At 33.7% G+C, this 17,677-nt stretch overlaps 2 protein-coding genes across 2 annotated transcripts; one reads left to right on the forward strand and one right to left on the reverse strand.

The window, feature by feature from the left end:
- Positions 1-13,154: 13,154 nt before the first annotated feature.
- Positions 13,155-15,789, forward strand: LOC106644301 (KICSTOR complex protein kaptin). Its single transcript, XM_014359740.2, has 7 exons — positions 13,155-13,848; positions 14,080-14,336; positions 14,443-14,609; positions 14,668-14,843; positions 14,936-14,999; positions 15,138-15,432; positions 15,504-15,789. The coding sequence occupies exons 1-7, from the start codon at positions 13,644-13,646 to the stop codon at positions 15,579-15,581; spliced, it is 1,242 nt and encodes a 413-aa protein (XP_014215226.2). The 5' UTR covers positions 13,155-13,643; the 3' UTR covers positions 15,582-15,789.
- On the reverse strand, positions 15,536-16,702 carry mRpS24 (mitochondrial ribosomal protein S24). The gene is made up of 3 exons (XM_014359748.3): positions 16,567-16,702; positions 16,041-16,221; positions 15,536-15,966 (listed from the first exon to the last, which is right to left on the reverse strand). Exons 1-3 carry the CDS (start codon positions 16,588-16,590, stop codon positions 15,677-15,679), a joined length of 495 nt encoding a protein of 164 aa, XP_014215234.1. The 5' UTR covers positions 16,591-16,702; the 3' UTR covers positions 15,536-15,676.
- Between the last annotated feature and the right edge of the window lie 975 nt (positions 16,703-17,677).

The following is a 17,677-nucleotide window of genomic DNA, read 5'->3' on the forward strand; positions in this document are numbered from 1 at the left end:
TCGACGCACGTACTCCTGATTGCGGCAGATTTACGCAAGATTTGCGTGCAGATGAGTGGGCAAGATTCTTGCGTAAGAAGTACACAAATCGTGGGTTTATACTTTTTCCTATAAAAAATATGTAACAGTATTTTTTGACTTCCCATTCTTTTGTAGCTTAAGCTTTTGTTAATTAACACTTATTTGCAATGTCATTATAAAAAATGTAATCTACAGGTATAATTTTTATTAATAACAATTTTTCTTATATAAATCATAAGAAATTGTTAGCGAAAAACATACTGTTAGTGTTTAGTTAAAAATCTACTGTTTGTTTTAATAAAGTATTAAAAATCCTAAGCTCTAGTAACTGTCGTTGTATACACGTACATCTGTTTCTCTATTTAATGATACAGTTTTCTTGGCTGGTTATTTCAACCCCTCTCTGTCACGATATTTTGGCCTTTCTAACTACACTGCTAAGTAAGGAACAATTCGCTTGTTTTCTCCAATATGTTTATAGGGTGTATTCATTGTGGGAAGCACTTACACCCCTACCCCAAATACTTATATTTGCACCTCACACTCCTGCCATGATACCCGCTGAGTATTTTATTTTGCAATATATTTGAATCAATTTGTTAACTAGTGATTTCATTATAGTAGTATATATTTTATTTATGTTTACAATCTAATATGTCTAATTTTTTTTGGGCCACTTTATTATTTCATTCCTTTTGATCCAAATTTTATCAGAGGAAAATGTAAATACGATTTTTTGTTATCTATAGTTGTTTTCCTGCCACATCAACAAATCTTGAAATTTTAGTATTGTACACATTCAAAGTAATGAAAAAACGTTTCAAAGAGATTGAAAATATAAAATAGTGTTGATTCTATACTTAATAAATCAAAATAATTTTAAAATAAAAAAAAAATGTTTTAAAAAACCGTGTTCAAAATCGAAAACGAACTGCATCAACCTTGATAAGGTGCAAAACTTAAATTTCTTCTTCCAGCCGGTATAAGTGTGCAAAAACAATAAGTTTAAACCCGAAATTATTGAAATCGGACCACAGGGCTCTGAGACATGACCGATCACATACTTACACACATACATACATACGCACACATGTAAATACATTTTTTAATAATGAACTATTTTCATTTCTAATACTATAAAATACGTTGGTAACTGATTTCCAGAAAAATTTTTTTGTTACCGATACAATAAAAATTCCTTAATGAGTTAGCTATATGAACTAGTGTATTCATGATATTTTCCTAAAATTTTTTTATATAAAGGTCATTTGTAATCTTGAGGTGCTGATTGTACATAAAAAAATGTTAATGCACAAAAAGAAATGTCTCTTACAACCATTTTAAAAAATCTCAAGAAATTTCTGATGTTAAAATCTCACTTAAAAAATTTCTTTATAATTTCTACACCAGCAAAATCATAAGAAATATGTCATTACAAGCAAAATAAGTCAATACCATGGTTAAAACAGCTTGTGTTAATTATTGTCTCCCAAGAATTCTGCAAAATTCTGGAACAAAAGGAGGAGTGCATCGAATAAAAATAATAACGCACTCGATTGATCGCTAGATTTGTGCACTTCTCACGCAATTAAGAGTTTTGCGCACGAGCCTGCATGCAAATCTTGCGCAAATCTGCCGCAAAGCGTCTTATGCACTCGCCATGCATCAGAATTACACAAGATCCCGGAAGCAGACCAGGTGCAGACTTACGCACTGCCAGTGCGCAAGATTGTGCTACCAGGAATATATACCGGGACAAAAGCTTCTAGGTATTCGCTCCAAGCCGATACAGAGGTTGCGCCCCCTCTAGCCAAAATCAGGCAAAATTTCTTGCATGTAAACAAACGGTTTAGAACATATATACATGCGTATAGCTGCTTGTGATTGGCTGAATAAGACAGCAGGAGAGGATCGTCGTTCTCTCTCTAGCCTGCCAAGTGCCAATCACAAGCAGCTGTACGCATGTATATATGCTCTAAGCCGTTTGTTTACATGCAAGAAATTTTGCCTGATTTTGGCTAGAGGCGACGCAACCTCTGCATCGGCTCGGAGCGAATAGTACGGCTTAAGTGTGTCGTCTTGCAGAAAATTATTTGCCGCCTCTCTGTCCGTGAACAGTACCTCAACTTGTCCCAACTTTTTCCTGTTGATATCTGTGAATTTGTTCTGATATTTACGGTACGGGATGCTGGCAACTTTGTATTCATTAAGAGTTGGTTGCCCTTGATGTTTATCTGTATATTTAACCCATACTCCATACGGTCCTTTATTAGAGGGTAAGAAAAATCCTGAATCCTTAGTGTTGATATTACCTGGTAGAGACTTTCTTGAGCTTTCGCTGTCTATGTAGTTCTGGCGTTCTTATGGCCGCATGTATCATCAGGATTTTTATTATCAAGAGTCCTTTTCTTTTTATTATCCTGTGCAGCTAGTGCCCATGACTTTCCATACTCATCATCACTGTTTTTCTCACTCCAGTTCATTGCAAGATCATTGTGGGACGAAGTAAGAAACTCGCCCCTCTTTCCTTCTGGAGGTATCTCACTCATTTTGTTATTTTTGTTAAAACACCACTCATTTCCGGGGGTGTTTCGTCAGCGAAGGAGCCAAGAGTAAGGTAAGTCGTCACTTTTGTTTCTAAAAAGCATTGCGATGCTGCGAAATAAGGTGTACTGAAGCCAAGGTCAACGCACCTCTGTGCAATCTTTCAGTGACTTTCCAATACAAGTTGCACATTCACCAAAAGCAAAGTTCTCAAAGTTTTTAGAAAACGTTTTTCCCAAACACCGGACGGTCCACCAGCAAAACCACTGATCCATGAATGATCAGGACTGGTTGGTCCTAATGCCCTCTAGATTGAAGTGATTGAACTTCACACCATACATCTCTGATGAGGGCTTGGGCACATGGAACCTCGTAAAGCGTAAAGCGTATCGCGTAACTTTGAAGTAGAGGGGATTTGACCGATCTGCTGTCTTGTCAACAAAAAAAGGCTTCTGGAGCAGTGTTTCTAACAACCAAGAGTTCTCACGCAAGCGCACAACGATTTTACTCTCTCCACGTCAGGCAGGCACTGCCAGGCAGTAGAGGGAGAGCTGTCCCTACCGTACCTTTAACCTAAGCCCCGCCTACTTTCACAGCTTAAATATAATCTAATGCTACTATGTTCCGTAGCTGTCGTAGTCCAGCTGATAAACTCTTTTGCCCGCGATTTTTTTTTTTTTTTTCTTGTTACTACTTATACTACAAGTTTTTTTTTTTTTTTATTTAATTCAAGGCTACTAATAAATATTAAATTTTGAATTTTTTTTTATTGCTCATGCATTCAATAAAAATCTGTTGCTCCATTATTTTGAAATTATTTTTATTAGAAATAATAAAATTAATAGTTATGCTACGAAAAAAATACCCATTTCACACCACCTCGTAGTACGTTAGTTTTAAAAGAAAAAATTATGATTTTTTTACAAGTTTTCTTCTTTTTTATTTATTTTACAATATTACTATTATATGAATAAGATTTTTCACAAACCCTACTAAATAAATTATAAGACCAGTCTTTGCTAATCACACAACAAAAAAGATCCAGTCATATGATAATCAATCTATCACAATAAAATTATCAAAAAAAAAAAAAAAAAAGAAACGCAAATCAGACTGGTGGAAAAGAAATGTTTTATTTGATTAAAACATAATGCTCTTTTTCTTCTTAAGTAGTTCCCAACATAGGCCATGTCCTTTCGTTGTAACTCTTGGCGAGTTGTTTGTTTTAATTACATACACATATATTTCACGTCACGCACTTTAGAAAAAGATGCACATTCGCGCGAGCTGCTGTTTTGTTTTAAATTTAGCTCTTGTAGTCATCTATACAGTAAGCTCAGTCAAAAATTTATAGCTATTAATATGTCTATAATTTATAGCTATAATTATAGCTATAACTACTTATAAAACAGCTATAATAATGTATAAAATTCAGCTATAAATATAGCTATAAACTACAGCTGTAAATTTTTCGCAAATAATGAATAATAATTAGTTTAAAATCAGATTTTTTTCAACATATATCGATCATGACAAATGGTATCATCCGTATGATAACAGTAAAACTGTGGGCCTGAAGTATTTTTGAATAAGTAGAAAAAAAAAACAAGAAATCATATGCAATTTCAAGTTTTTTAAAAATTGTTTAAAAATACTTTAGGCCCTCAGCTTTACTGTTATCACACGGATGATACCGTCTATACTGATCGATATATGTTGGAAAAATTTGATTTTAAACTAATTTTTATTCAAAATTTGTGAAAAGATTACAGCTGTAATTTATAGCTATATTTATAGCTGAATTTTATACATTATTATAGCTGTTTTATAGGTAGTTATAGCTATTATTATAGCTATAATTTGTAGGTATAATTGTAGCTATAAATTTTTAACTGAGAGATGCACATTCGCGCAAACTGCTGTTTTGTTTTTTAGTCAGTTAGCTTTCGAGTAGTCGACAAGATAGCATGCTTGCTGGAGTAGATATTTTTTGAGAAATTGTGCTTTATTATTTTCCGTGTAACGGTGCATCGAGTATTTTCTTTTTGTGCTTTATAGTTCGTATTGCATGTAATGCTACAAGTGGCGAGTGTTTATGGTTTTTAATGAAAGTGTTTTTTGTGTTGTTTATCTGTAGGGATAAATACTTACTCGCAGCCTTATTTCATGCTTTCTGAGTGTTGAAGGCTTTGGTAGAAGATGTTCGTGTATGAATACAGTGCTTTTTAGTCATTTAATTATAGTATTAAATGCTGTCTGGCATCTTTAATGCATGTTTTCTGCGAATTGTTTATAAGTGTTTTGGTGGTAGATATCTGTGTTCGATCAAGATGCTTTTTAGTGATATTAAAATATAGAGGTGAACACTTACTAGCAGGCTTTCTGCATGTTTTCTGTGCATTGTTAGTAATTGCTTTAGTGGTAGATATTTCTATTTAATGAAAGTGCTTTGTAGTGGTGTTTATAGTGTTAAATGCTTTCTGGCAGACATCTGTAAAGCTTTTTGCACGTTTTAAACAAGCGCTCTTTAATTATTTGTGACGGTGAGATACCGTCGAGCCATCATCGGTAGGCTAGGACGGATAGGGAAAGAAGGAAAAGGGAAAAACGGAGAGGACAGTTAGGAAAAGAGGGAAAAGGAAGAAAAAGCCGAAAAGGGATTAGATTAGCTTGGGCCAGCGAACGCATGTGAAGCGTTTTTTTGTTGGGGGTTGCGAGAAGCAATTTCCCCAAGGCGATTTCCCCGCGAGGAGCGAATTTTGTTTTGGAGGACGTAAGACGCGTCCTCTAGAGTGTCCCCGTTCCTGGGATTGTTGTCGTGGCGGCTGTGCTTGAGCTGTCTCCGGTACAGTGCTTGGTGCTGAGTGCTCGGATCCTGCTGGGATAGCAGGCGACGCCGGACTTAGGGTCACCAAGGCCGATACCGTCGATCTCGGCCTTCGAACGCTGCTTGTAGGGACGCCTACTGACCTCAGCGTAACCGCTCCATTGCTCCCGTGTAGACTTGGCCTGCGAGAGACATCGTCGAGGAGCGACCCCGCATCGCCGTAAGTACCTACCAACAGGTAGTTTATTGTAAAGGGCAGCGGCCCTAGATTAGCCCGCGTTGTCTGCCCGGTTCGCGAGTTTGCGCCGCGTGATCGTCGAGTATTCTTGCTTAACGAGCGTACGTACACATACACACACACAAACACACACACCCGCGAGTAATATTTTGTATTTCATTTTATATTATTTAGTTAAATATATTTCTTATTTTAAACTTGGTCACGAGTGCTTCCTTTTGTGTGTGCCCGATTCCCTGGTATCGTACTAAAGACGTCACGAGAGGCGACGACGTGCAAGGTTGCCGCGATATTTGGCCCCTGCGGTGTCTCGGAGAGCGAGACCTGCGTATAAAGTTTATCGGAGGTGTCGTCGGGGATACCCGGGCAACTCAGGCCCGGTCGAGGTTGTCAAGTCCGCCTCGCTACTCCGCGTCGGCAGCACCCCGTAACATATTATAGTGTAGTGTACGGACAGTAATTGGTAATTAATAGCTTTTGAATGTAAGCTGCCGTTTGCATGTGTTACAAATTTATAAAATATTTTATAAAAAATCAGATAGTGGTGCGTTAAATATATTTTAAAGAGGCTCTTTATCAAGTCTTTAGGTTAACAGGACTACTGTATATAGGTAATCTATTTTTCTTTTTCCAAATTTTTTAAAAAGTTCCAAGATTTTGCTTAGAAAAAATAATTAAAATGTACTAGTTATAATTTTTATCCACAATTTCGTTAATTCTAAAAATTGTGAATACATTTTGCTCCTAATCCTTTCAAATTGAAAAGTACGTTTGTATATCTTATATCTGAATGTTGACTAAAAATTCATTAAATTAAAAAATTAATATATGTGTAAATTTACTGAAATTATCTTCAAATTTTTACTGAATTTTTTTATATTTCGTTCATCAATTAAACGTTTTGGTACTCTAGTTGAACTTTTAAATAAATAAAAAGCATTCTTAAGTCACAGTTTATCAAGTGCATGCAATTTTGCGAGTTCTTAATTTTTGAAGAGCTAACTATTGAAAATTTAGTACATTAAATTGATACTTTTCTTGTTTTTTGCTTGCTGCATGTAACTTTACAAAACATGAAGCTTTTTTTGCAGTGGTAAGGTTTATCAAAATTTAAGAAAGCAGCATTTTTAGCAGTTTTAAAAGAGTATTTAACTTCCGAAAAGTTTTTTTTTTTTTTATAAATTATTAAATTGTAGCTTTAATCATTTACATAAATTGTAAATTTTTTTTCCTTTACTATTGTCTAAATTTCACATTAGTTTAATTTGTTACTACAATTTCACAATATTTTAACAACAAAATAAATCAACATGTCTTCCAATGCAAAAATTCGTCAAAGCAGAAACGAAAAAGTGGCACGGATATTGACACACAAAAAAAATCCAAAAAATCATGTATTTTTATTGATAGGTGGTTACAAGAGCTTTAATTCAAACACTGGCTTTCCAAAGATAAAATGAATCTCGAAAAACCTGCTCACTGTTTCCTTTGCGGTGTTAATATCACGTGCTACAATAAACAAGATTTGATCAGGCACGCTGAAACTCAAACACATAAAGATAATGTTAACGCTGTTATAAAACAGAAGAACATTTCTGTTGTAAGTCAAGAAGAAAATGACATTCTAGTTAAAGAGTATGAGTTACAAACCGCTTTATTTTTAGCACAACATAACGTTCCTGTTCAGCTTGTTAACGATCTCATCCCTTTTATGCAGAAGATGTGTAAAAAGCCGGAGATCGTTGCATAAATATGCATGAAAAAAGACAAATAAGCAAGTTTGATTACTAATGTTTTAAGCGTCTGTGAACGACAAAAAGTATTAAATATATTAAAAAATCAACGATTTTCCGTTTTGATTGACGAATCAACGGAAATCACTTTGAAAAAAATTTTGTGCGTCGTTGTAAATTATATTGATCCCGAGGATGGTAAATTTGCATCACATCTTTCAACATTTATTGAATTAGACGCGAGACAATGTGGTGCTAAGGAACTCTTCGAATCATTTGAAAGTTTTTAGAAAGAAGTTCTTTATGTCGCGTTACTCGGGGGGCTGGAATTTTAAAACCGACAGATTTTTTTTTTGAATCAGAAATCTCTTCCTCTCAAGTTTCTCTCCTTACCCCATCCCCCTGACCTACTGACCTACTGTTCTCTACACACTTCCCCTCTCCTCACTATATATGTATATCTGCCAACCGTGCCGTGTTACTCTTCTGCACACCTTTGCCCACCATTCCCCCTCACACTCCCAAGCAATTAATTTTTAAACAAATTTTAATTTTATTTTCTCACAATAATTTTTCTTTAATTTAGAAATTTTTTCTTTTACAGTTCTTTAAAAAAAAAAACACTTTCCACTTCAGTGGATTTGAACCACTTGACCTCCTGCATATGAGTCCAGTACCTTACCCACTCTGCGACGAGCGCTGCCGTCTATGGAAACTCGATTTCTTGTACTTATCGTGTGGTACGTAACTATAATATTCCATTTTTATATGCATTCACTGATACTACATTTAATTCATGATAAATTATGTATTTGTTTTTTAAATTATACATCTGAAAAAAAAAAAATTTAATTAGCATAAATATGGTTATGTAGATTAAATATAATAAGGCGCGTTATTACGCATTAAATATTTGTATTTTATGCATTTGATGCATAAAATACCGACCGATTTTCATTAAACCTAAGGTTTTTTTGGCATTACAGTAATGCTAATAATAACTGTTATAAATAAAAAAAAGTAATGAAATTAAATATGAAAAAAAAGGAACGAAATATGAAAAAATGAAATTTACGAAAAAAAATAATAATGAAATTAAATGAAATTTGAACAAATAAAATGTTATATTAAAAAAAAATGAAATGAAATATGAAAAAAGAAATGAAATAAAGGAAATACAAAAGAATGAAAAAAAAAGTAATGAAATTAAATATGAAAAAAAAGGAATAATATATGAAAAAAAAAAAAAGGGAATGAAAAAAAAAGATTAAATATGAAAATTAGAAAGGAATTAGATAAAGGAAATACAAAAAAATGAAAAAAAATGTAATAAAAGGAAATATGAAAAAAAATAAAACAAGAAATGAAAAAAAAAAAAGAAATAAAACAAGAAATGAAGAAAAAAAAAAAAAAAAAAAACAAAGAAAAAAAAAAAAACAACAAACCAGGGGGGATAAATGGGTCATGGGACTCACGGTAAGAACGAAGTTCTTTAAACATGACATGAGTATAAAAACACAATTTCTCAGGTAACAAGGGGGTCGCCAGACCCGTAGAAAGAACGAAGCTCTATAAACGTTAGTACTGCATTCATGTAGTTTACTTAACAAAAACTTGAAAAACGGATAAAATAAAAAAAATAAAAAAAATAGTTCAGTACTCACATACTTCAGTACGTTCGAGTCGCTTACAGGCTACAGTCAATTAACTAAGATCTCGACAAATGTAAGCGATCACGTAAAGCCTGTATACTGTGATATAATTTGCTTGAAAAGGGTCTCATTCTAAAGTGGCCGAAACGTTGCTTTAATAAATAAATAAAGACCATTGGACAGCATTGCCGTTGGAGTCATACTTTAATATTGCAATATCCTGCTGTCGTCAGATTCATAGTATTACAAATAAGTTTAATGCAACTTTTCAAACAAAAAACACTATTATTCACAAAGTCAGCAGCTCATGTTCAGAAATTTTAACGTCTATTAGTTCAAATTTTCTCAATGCCACTACTATAAAAGAAATCACCAAAGATAGTAATTACAAAGTGAGTAATAAAGATTATAAGCCAATAGAAGATGTAGATGTTGGTGATGCATGTGCTTCGATTTTGCAGAATCTTCCAAAAACAGATGAGTTAGAAATTCGAGAAAATTGTTTAAAATTTTACACAACAGCGTTAACAGAAATTCAGAAATCTTTTTTTTAAAATGATGACATTTTACATTCACTTAATTTTCTACAACCTGCAAATGCTTTGAGCAACGAGTTTTGGAGTGAAAACCCAAACGTAGTACAAGATCTTGAAAGGTTTTTCCCGTACAGCGATGTCAACTATGAATTATTAAAAAAAGAAATCGCGTTGTTGCCGACGTATTTTGTTAACGATGAAGCTGAATTGTGTCAATTAGAAGTCGATGTATTTTGGAATAAGATTGTTAATATGCATTCTGAAATCAGTGATTTATTATTTCCAAATTTAAAAATATTGTTCCAAGCTGTTTTAACTTTGCCGCACTCTAATGCTGAGCCAGAAAGAGTTTTTTTGATTGTTACCGACGTCAAGCAAAAAAAAAGGAATAAAATGGAAATTGATTTATTAGATTCAATTTGTTTCATTCGGTCTCATTTTCCCGTCCACGGTATAACTGCATTAAATTTTGTAGCAACAAAAAATCATCTTGATTTATTCAATTCGATGATGTATAAACATAAAGTTAATATCACTCCAAAACACGAACCTCAAAGTAAATGATTTTGTAAATAGTCTTGTAAATATTTTCATTCACATCTGTTTTTCGTTTTTTTCGTTTGCTTGTTATGCATGAAATAATCAGTATTATGTTCATTGATGCAGTATTACAAACGTGCTCATTAGCTAGTCATGTATAGATGTAATGCTTAAGTAATTTATTTATAGATTTTAAATGTCTGAATCAATAATGTAAATATTATTTTATTGTACAATCTAACAAAGCTTATTAATACTTTTATTTTGTAATTTTTGTAGTATACATCATTATTTCATCTGTTGCGTTCAACGTTTTTTTTTTTTCTATTAACTTGTTACTATTTAAATTTATACGGACATAATAACGAGTGGACTAGGCCTACGTGGGGAAACCACTCGAAGAAAAAATTAAGAGCTATAGTAGTCGTCAAATTATAAACAATTCTATTAAGTATTAATCCAAGAACATTTATTCTTTTTTAACTTTCTAGTCATTATTTAATAATAATTCATAATTTTTTCTTAAAAAAAAAAAAACGCGCTGGGGTACTTACCGCAAGGTGGTGTGGAAACAGTATCATTCTTTACTTAATCTTCAATTTTTATTTAAAAAAAAGGATTTCGAAATAATGAAGTAAGTTTTTTTATTTATTATCTAAGCAATAATGAAAACTACAAATACTTATTTTAAATTGATATTAACAAGAAAAAAGAAAATCGGGATCGTGGCTTGAACCTGAGTTTGTCAGATTCAACGCGCGGGCAAAAGAGTTTATCCGCTCGACTACGACAGCTAGGGATTATTGTAGCATTAGATTATATTTAAGCTGTGAAAGTAGGCGGGGCTTAGATAAAAGGTACGGTAGGGAGAGCTCTCCCTCCACTGCCTGGCAGTGCCTGCCTGACGTGGAGAGAGTAAAATCGTTGTGCGCTTGCGTGAGAACTCTTGGTTGTTAGAAACACTGTTCTGGAGTTCTCAACGCAAGTGAATTCTCACCTGTACATGTCAAAAAAAAAGTTTTCAAGTAAGTATATACTTCTTTTTTTCTTTTTATTGGAGAGCCGTAAATAGTAGTATTTCATACAGCTTAATCTGAGGCTTCATCATTACACTTTTCACTTTTTCTTTGCGATATTGGGTCATTGCATAGGTCGTATAGACTTTCCACAATTTGCTCAAAGTTCTTACAATTTGGTTTTTTATCCAAGTTGAAAATCCAATCAATTATACAATTGACACTTGAATTATTGCTATTGCTAACATTTAACTGTTCTAACTGTATTCACAGATTGCGTACTTTATTTACGCTTTGCGCGAAAAAATTCATCATCGTGCACATGGACACAAAAATACGGGCGTAACTTTATTTTTGCCATGAGTGTGAGCAAGACAGCATGTGCAAGGCCAACGAAATACTCGCTATGATTGGTTTAAAAACACTTACGCGCGTATTTTTTACCTTACCTAATTTTCCCTAATCCTATAATTTTACGTGATACGTTTCGCGCTTTACGCGGTTCCATGTGCACGAGCCCTCATTGAGGAACCTCACGACTCGTAGATATCCGATTTTTGTCATATTTCATATTCTGGTGAAGAGTTACGTCCCTTCTTCAACAACAAAGCCGTCTCCCAGAAGACCAAGCTGCGCACCTTCAACGCCATCATCAAAAGCATTAGCACCTACGCGATACCAACGTGGGGCGCTGCAAAGGGAAACCGACTACAGGGCATCCAGGGCCCTTTCATGAAGATTCTGAGGTCGGTCCTGGGCATTCCGTGGTACATCAGGAATACCCAGATTATCAAGGAGTTTAACATCGTCCCTCCAATACAAGCAGCCCCCGTCCGTGCGTCTAAAATCCACGCCTTCATTACGGACCATCCAAACCCCACCATCGCCGCACTCGCGAACCTCCAAGCCTCCAACCCGGTCGCTTCGACCTTATAAGACGTCCCTGCGCTCTAGCACAGAACCCCGAGGACCCTCAATACACTCTAGGTCTTCAATCTCCCCTGCTTCCATCAGGGTCCGTACCATATAACTTTTTTTTGCTTTGCAGGCCTATGTTATAACATAGGCCGATGTACTGAAAAATAGTTACATGGTACGACCCCGCATGCATCATCTCCATCTCCATAATCTCGCCGAATAACCGCGACTTCAATTCGTACGCTCCCTTCAGGAGCACCCTTCTATCCGCCATATCCTCTACGGCCTCAACCCTATACAACACTTACACTAATCACAAGTACGCTTCCAAATATACAATACCCAGCGGACTCACATATCTACACACACATATACAATAACACAAAGTTTAAGCTTCTCTAACTCTATTCCGGCGCAAGCCAAGATTCGAGCTTCGCGCTTCGCCCAGATGCGTAAGTGCCCCCTCCTCTCATCTCTTCGAAAGCGAGGTGGCCTCCGAAATTGTCCGTTATTTTCCTTCTTCTTTCTCCTCTTATGCCCTTTTATCTTCTAGGGGAGTGGTCCTCACGGACCTGTACCATGCGGAGAGGTTAGTTTTTAGTCAGGCACACCGGGTGAATCCGACACTACCACCGGATTAGCTAGGGTGTCTATGAAGATTTTCCCCTCCCCGCTCCATCAAACAAAAAAAAAAAAAAAAAAGAAGAGTTACGTGGTAATTATAGTAATGTTATATGTCTATTTTATAAAGCAGCCGCAACTTAGACTAACGGACAGACAATAATAAATTGTCAACTGTAAAATGCCATTTGCGGCAAGATTAGATTTTATCTTTTACCCGAAGATCGACCTCTAAAAATCTAAACAAAGTTGTGGCTTGATTTGGTTTTTGCGTAGGGGATTAGTTTTCTTAAAGTCGATTTTTGGGTAGAAGATATATTCTAACTTTGTCGCAAATTGCTTTCGAGCTATAGACAATCTGTAACAGTGTCACTGTAATGTTAAGTTGCGGCTGGTTTATAAAATCGACTACATGGCACTACTATACATAATTACCACATAATTCTTTTTACCAGAATGAAATATAACAAAAATACATTGGATCTTTACAATTGATGGGATTTCTCAATCGTGAGAAGAGTGGCGACTGGATTAAATTTTAGATTATTCTCGGGTCTCAGCTCTTGGTCTACTAGCTCAGACTTCGATGACCTCTCCGGACTCTCCGGACCTCCGGAGCCTCTAAGGCTCTAACTTTAACTCTAAAACATAAAGCTATACATTGAAATGTATATCTATATTTTGGCCTTTCAATTTTCAGACTTTTCAGTACTCCGAGAGTTTGAGCCTCAAACGAATCTAAGGATTCGAAATGCTAGAGTGAAAAAAAGTGCGATAAACTCTTTCGGACAAAAGGCTCAAGTGTAAACAGTGCGTTAAACACTGAACAGTCTTTGGGGAAGTGTCATATTGAACATGATTTTAGATTTTCCAATTGTTCTTGTGATATTTACGTGAACAGATGAACTATATTACCAAAAAAACAAATTAAAAGTGATTTACACTTTCTTTCTGACAAACATTTCTATCAAGCACTTACATATCAATTAAGTACAAAATGATTGAACTAATTCATGGACATTGGTTTCCTTTGGCTTCCCAAGGCAACATTTATTCATTGGCAACTTTGGATTCATTTAGAGGATCAAGCAAAGTATTGGTTGCATCGTTGAAACGAACAATTTACTCCTTTGAGTATCAGCAGCACTCTAAATCGAGATTAAATCCTCTAGTCAAAGAACTTCTTTTCACTTACATACCAAGTAATGAAATGTCACTATTTTTTCTTCTCTTTTTAGTAATGTTTAAGTAAATTTAAAATTAAGCATTCTGCATCTTCTCCTGGACTATTTTTTTATTACTTAGTAAAATAGTAACCTGTTGACTGTTGTGCTCAACAAAATGTTGGTGTACACACTACTACACAGATTTTGGTACCTTTAACTACTACCTTTTTTGTCTTAATTATTAGTTGTATTATCTGTTTCTTCAAGATGGAGCAGAAATCATTGCCATAGATGCCTTCAACAAATCAAACACTGGTGATGAATTTGTCATAGGAATAACTATAATGAAGCCTACTGGTGAAACCTCGATGGAAAGATACTTGAACATTTACACGGAAGGGGCAGGTGAAGGTGAAGAAAATAATTCATTAGAAACCATAGCACAAAACTGTTTGATGGTTGAATTATCATACACTCCTTATTTGCTGTATCATACTGTTATTCCACAATCAACCAACAACGAGGTAAGTTTCATTTGAGGAAAGTTTTTTTAAATGATGAAATCTTTAACAAGATATTTAGATTATTGTGCATTGTTTTCTTAATTTTCGATTTTATTTTTCTTATTAGATTGTTTGGCTTATATCTGGAAACGATAATAAAATTCACCTTATAAAAGAGGATAAGCAAAATCACAGCTACACAGAATCACAATTAGAAAAATATTTTCCTGAGCTTCATGAATTAAAAACGATTGCCCTGTGGATAGATATTTATTACTTTGACGATTTCAAATGGTATAAATATAGTGATATTTTTAATTAATGTTTTTGACAGGAGTTTCTTTTTTTCCAGGAGACTGACCGCAATTTCTTGTGAGTGTGGTTTATTCAAATTGGCAAAAGTAGATGTTCTAAAATTAAAAGTTGCTCAAACTTGGCTTTTGCGGTATGACAATCCTATTGGCAACATAAGAATTTTCCCACACAGAAATAATATAAAAAAACCTCCATATTTTAAGACTGAAAATCGTATGTAAAATTTTATTGTGAAGACTTTGTACTTTCGGTTGGTTTTATGAAATTATTTTCACACATAAGGAAATCCTTGATTGTTCTTTTAGATTCAACTGATGGATTCAAACTTAACATTCTTTTGAATTCTGGAAATACAGCAGCTATATTTCAGTAAGTAAATTAAGTAAAATATTTTCCATAACCATCCACTTCTATATGTTAATTTTAGTTAATGAGCTTAAACCTGCAACTATTCTAAATAAAAAAATAAAATTATCCTGTAAAGTGTAATTATTATAAACTTTATAGAGATATTTTAAACCAAGAAATGAATTCCGACATAACACTTAATTTAAAAGAATCAACATCAGACTGTATTTTATGTTCATGTGTAGCAGATATAAATATGGATGGTAAAAACGAAATTTTATTAGGAACATACAAACATGAAGTTTTAATTTTTGCTTCTTCAAATAACACTTGGAACATGATAGACAAAAAATCATTTGATGCTCCAGTTCATTCTATTAGTTACTTAGATTTAGCTGGTGATGGAGTAAAAGTTCTCGTGGTGCTTACACAACGTAGTGTTCATATTATGCAGGTAATAATGTGCAAGTTACATATGTCTATACATGTAGGTACATACATACCAAAAACTAACGCTTTTTTTAGCACAAGCTACAAGAAGTTGAAAAAAAATGGCAAGACAGGTTTTTAAAACTAGCATCTTTATTAAGTGACAGCAGCTAACTGTAATTTATTATTTGTTTGATTTCAAAAGTGAAAATGCTTACTGCGATGAACTGCACAAACTATACAAATTGTTAGACTAAAAATAAAATCAATTATATATATTTGTAAATAACATTTTCCTTTTTTTCAACCGACTGTAGTTCTAATTTAACAGGACAGTGTAAATAATAACTTAAAAGTTCTTCAGTGTAACCCGTCAAAAAGTACATTTTCTTTTGATCAAATTGTCGTCTAATCAGTCCTGCTATTCTTACCATGTTATGATTTCGTTTAATGATGATTTCACTTAAAAAAAGATTATGCCATGTTCCTGTCATAAATCTTCTGATGAACATATCCTCAATTGTACTTTCCATTGGTCTGTTTCCATCAACAATGTTAGCTGCAAATTAATAATTGCATTACTAATGTAAATAATTGAGTGTAAGCTCTATGTTATCCATATTTCATTCATACAGGTATTCCAAGAGTTCCAGGACTTTCTATGAGCAACGTGGTGTGGCGGATTTGCCATTTCATATGTCAAAGGCTTATTTTTTTTCAATGTTATTTTATAACGACCTGCTTTACTTTTATTTACTGCTGAACTTATGTGGAAACTGCGCTTTACTACAAAGTTCTGCATGGCTTGTAAGATCTGCAGCATGTATTTGAAAATAAAGTTTTAATTCAATTAAATCATATAACAATGATGGTTTTTTTCTATTTTTTATGTAACTTGTAATTTGTATATAAAAATTAGAAGTTCGATTAAATGTTTAATAAAACACTAATTGTTTGTCTGTGACAGGCACAGGAGAATTTCAAATTATTATAAATTAAAAAAGTAATTCACATTTAGATATTTTTCTTGAAACTTTAAAAATACTTGATAAACTGCAAAAACATTGAAATTAAACATTATTAGGTATAAATTAAATTGTTGCAAAGATTAGGAAACAAACATTTACGTAAATAAGAAAGTTTTAGCACAACAACTAACATTCAAACTGGTGAGTACAGCCATTTATTACAAAATTGTTTGTTGTAACATTTGTTGAAAAAAGATGTTTTGTCACACTTGCAATAATTCTATTGTCGAACTTAAGGGCGTTATCATTCCTTGTCTTAAAAAGATATGTAAGATAATTGTAAGGGCTATTCACAATAGAACATAGCCTTACAAGAGAAATATATACTGCTCGTTCTAGACCGGGAGCTAAACTCAAAAAGTGTAAAAAAATACCTGCCGCAACTTTGACAAAAGGTGAGGAACATGTTGATACGTGAAGATCCTATGTAAGCATTATTATGATCTTTTTTCTTGATCACGATATTGAAAAGTAAATGGTACAGTTTGTCCTCTCCCCAGGGGCCGTACCATATAACTATTTTTCTGTACATCGGCCTATGTTATAACATAGGCCCGCGAAGCTAAAAAAAGTTATATGGTACGGCTCCTGCTAAACTCGTGCAAAAACATTACTACCACAACTTTGCCGAACATTATCATATACGCTAGGTAATTATTGATTAAATTTTAGAACGAAGTCTTTATGTCGCGTTACTCGGGGGGCTGGAATTTTAAAACCGACAGATTATTTTTTTTTTGAATCAGAAATCTCTTCCTCTCAAGTTTTTCCCCTCACCCCGTCCCCCCTCACCAAGTGTTCTCTACACACTTCCCCTCCCCTCACTATATATGTATATCTGTCAACCGTGCCGTGTTACTCTTCTGCACCACACCTTTACCCACCATTCCCCCTCACACTCCCAAGCAATTAATTTTTAAACAAATTTTAATTTTATTTTCCCACAATAATTTTTATTTGACTTTGAATTTTTTTTCTTTTTCAATTCTAAAAAAAAAAAAAAAAAAAAAAAAAAAAATTTAAATATCATAAATATGGTTATGTAGATTAAATATAATAAGCCGCGTTATTACGCATTAAATATTAGTATTTTCATTAAACCTGAGTTTTTTTTGGTATTACAGTAATGCTAATTATTACTGTTATGAATGAAAAAAAGTAATGACATTAAATATGAAAAAAAAAACGAAACGAAACATAAAAAAATGAAATATGAAAAAAAATAATAATTAAATTAAATGA

The sequence above is a fragment of the Copidosoma floridanum genome, unplaced genomic scaffold (genome assembly GCF_036245765.1).
Source record: "Copidosoma floridanum isolate Cflo_tuat_1 unplaced genomic scaffold, Cflo_Japanese_pri ptg000021l, whole genome shotgun sequence".
Taxonomy (NCBI): domain Eukaryota; kingdom Metazoa; phylum Arthropoda; class Insecta; order Hymenoptera; family Encyrtidae; genus Copidosoma; species Copidosoma floridanum.